A 2,795-nucleotide genomic window follows, 5' to 3' on the forward strand; every position below is an offset into this window, starting at 1 on the left:
CGCTTCTCCAACCCACTAATTAGGAGCTCTTTATTAGGCTGAGTAATTGTTAATGAATCACTGTTTCATCATCCCTGAGCAGCTTTACTCCTCTGCTGGGCACAAGCCAGCACACCTCAGGCACTGCAGGTCTGCCATGCCCTGCTGGGGCTCCTTTACCTGAGTGAAGGGAGCAGGGGAGAGAATTCAGGCAGAAAACTCTCCAGATCGCTGTTCCCCTGTTGGGAAGAACAAACCAAAGCAAACTGAGGTGGCACCCCCAGCAGCGCCTCTGTGCCGGCCCAGCTGAAGCCTCGCTGGCTGCTCCAGGGTGCACGGGCAGACTGGGAGCACTGGGAAGGGGCCCCGGCTCGGGGCGCAGCCCCCGGGGCAGCCCCACTGACCCGAACGAGAGCTCCAAGCCAGCTGGGATTGAAAGGAATGACAAGGGAGTGTCTTTATAAAGAAACTCTAAGTCTGCTGGTAAGGTAAGACCCATATTGTGAAACAGAAGAAACAATGGGAAGGGTTTCCATAGGAATTCTGCTGGCTGACTTACCAAGACTGTGTTAATAAACTACAAGAACAGAGACATAAGAAAAAGAAGAAATGGAGAATGTATACGAGAAGGGGGTTTGCATTGCGTGTTTTGGGGAGCCTGTACCGCTCAAGTACCTCAGCCGATGGGGAGAGAGAGAAGGAAATGTGGCTGGGAAATTGGGATAAAAAGGAGGCTGCATCCTCTAGCAATCTGAGAGATCTCATAGGAGATGCCCATGATCTCTCCCTTTATTCATGAATAAAGTTACAGGACTCCTCTGTCTTCTTTTTGGACACAAACCTCTGGTGCTTGTGGATTAACTTTCCTGACCGGATGGAACGTGGCAGGGAGAGCAGGGGAAGGGACAGAGCTGCCAGTGCCAAGGGGACACCAGGGACAACAGAGGCCTTGACAAGCATTTATTGCAAAAGTAACAAAATAATGCAGGAAATAAAAACAACAGCAACATTGGCACCATAAATACTGGTTAGGGTATCAAGGACATCTCACTGAATCCTCTGCAGCTGGGAAAGACCCACAACGATTGAGTCCAACCCTTAAGGAAATGGAACTTTGGGGTCAAATCCCTGCTTTGACATTATTGTCATCTGACCCCAACCAAGGTTACAATCCTATGGAAGCACCTCTTCTACATCTATATCCATATATAATCATATGCATTTCTATAAACCTATCTATCTATAGGGTTAGTGTATAAACACAAAATGCAAGAGAAAGCACTTGAGTTCTGGAATAGCTCCAGAAGAAGCAAGGAACCCCCAGCCCCAGCAGAAGCAGGCACACATCAGCTTCCACATCATCTCCTCTTTTCACAGATTCATTCCCCTGAGAGCAGGCACTAAGGTGACCCTGAGGGTCAGTGCAAGGCAGTCGGTACAGCCAAGGAAGGACATCCCCATGCTGGGCAAAGCTGAGACTGCCCAGCGCAGAGAAGGTGCTCAGTCCATCCCCTGTTACAGGTGAGTTTGGGGTCTGCTGCAGACATAGGGTATCGGATTTGAGCAGATCCCACACCCAAGGTAATTCTCAGCCAGGTACACACAGCCTGCATTGCCCCGGACCTCGACCCTGCAGGGAGGAGCAGAGACAGTGCTGGCACCGTGGGGGGACACCTTGTGCCCCTGTGCCCCCCAACCCCTGCCCTGCCCCCCAGGACTCACGAGGAGTTGAAGCTGCTGCCGTCCCCCCACTGCAGCTCCCGGCCCCGTCTGCGCAGCCCGAGCCAATAATCGACCCTGGCACTGTGAGGGAAGAGGAACTCCTGGGAAGGAGAGAGGAGCCGGCACTGGGAGCTGCACCCCCGGCCCAGGAGCGCCCCAGGCTCCCCTTGGCCACTCCAGAGCCCCAAAGCCCCTCACTCACCATTTCCCAATCCTGGAGCACGGCCAGGGAGGCCCCGAGCTCAGAGCACCGAGCCTGAGCCTGATCCCAGCTGAGCTGATCCCTCGAGAGGAAGTAGCAGATCCCGCGGTGCCCAACCCAGTCATGGGGACAGGCCAGCAGCAGAGGAATGTGAGGTGTAACTGGTGTAACTGGAATCTCTCCATAGCTTCTTACTGGACAGTGATGGGAGAAGGTCCAAGGATTCCCCTGTCAAGGAGCAGGGATCCCGATCCTCTCTCGGGGCTGGGCCGAGGCAGCTGCCCCTCCCTTACCTGACACAACAGCCAAGGACACACCCAAAGACAGGACCAGGAGCAGGAGCAGAATCAGCACGACCAGTGTGAGCACAGGATGGGATCTGATCCATTTAACTGGAGCTGGAAAAGCAGGAAAGAGTCACTGACCATGAAGATGGGGCTGTCCTGAGCAGACCCAGCCCTCCCATCCCCACACAACGCCCGGGGAGCACAGGAGGGACCCCCCAGCCCGTGAGCCCCTCACTCAGCTGCCAGCAGATAGACCAGGGACAGAGACAAAGTCAGGGCACAACCTGCAGCAGCAGAACTGCCCAGGGCTGGAGGTGTCAGTCCCAGCCACTGCTGGGGCCCAGCAGAGCAGGAGGTCCGTTCCAAACCACTGGGAACAGCCCCAGCCCTGCCAGCCCTGTCCTCTTGGTGTGACACTGTCCCCTCCTTACAGACCACAAAAGTGGCCCTGCACTCACCCAGGAATCCTTTGAGGGTTTGTTTCTGTTTATTCCTGGTTGCTGATCTGTTCTGAGGACCCAGGGACTCCTTCACACTCCCATTTCTGGCGCAGAACCTATTCTCCACATCTTCACCCACAGCACTCTCACAAGTGGCACCTTCGT

General features: G+C 54.8%; 1 protein-coding gene across 1 annotated transcript in view; it reads right to left on the bottom strand.

Moving 5' to 3' along the window:
- Positions 1–694: 694 nt before the first annotated feature.
- LOC130587398 (early activation antigen CD69-like) overlaps positions 695–2,795 on the bottom strand; it is an 8,808-nt gene continuing 6,707 nt past the window's right edge. Inside the window, exons 4-8 of the mRNA XM_057388370.1 lie at positions 2,649–2,789; positions 2,197–2,301; positions 1,904–2,097; positions 1,702–1,802; positions 695–1,609 (exon numbers count right to left, since the gene is read on the bottom strand). Coding sequence (XP_057244353.1) covers positions 1,495–1,609; positions 1,702–1,802; positions 1,904–2,097; positions 2,197–2,301; positions 2,649–2,789 — 656 coding nt within the window. The 3' untranslated portion in view covers positions 695–1,494. The remainder of the gene's footprint in view (positions 1,610–1,701; positions 1,803–1,903; positions 2,098–2,196; positions 2,302–2,648; positions 2,790–2,795) is intronic.

Source organism: Malurus melanocephalus, unplaced genomic scaffold (genome assembly GCF_030028575.1).
Source record: "Malurus melanocephalus ecotype Western Australia unplaced genomic scaffold, MMel_1.1 scaffold_1848, whole genome shotgun sequence".
NCBI classification, from domain to species: Eukaryota; Metazoa; Chordata; class Aves; order Passeriformes; family Maluridae; genus Malurus; species Malurus melanocephalus.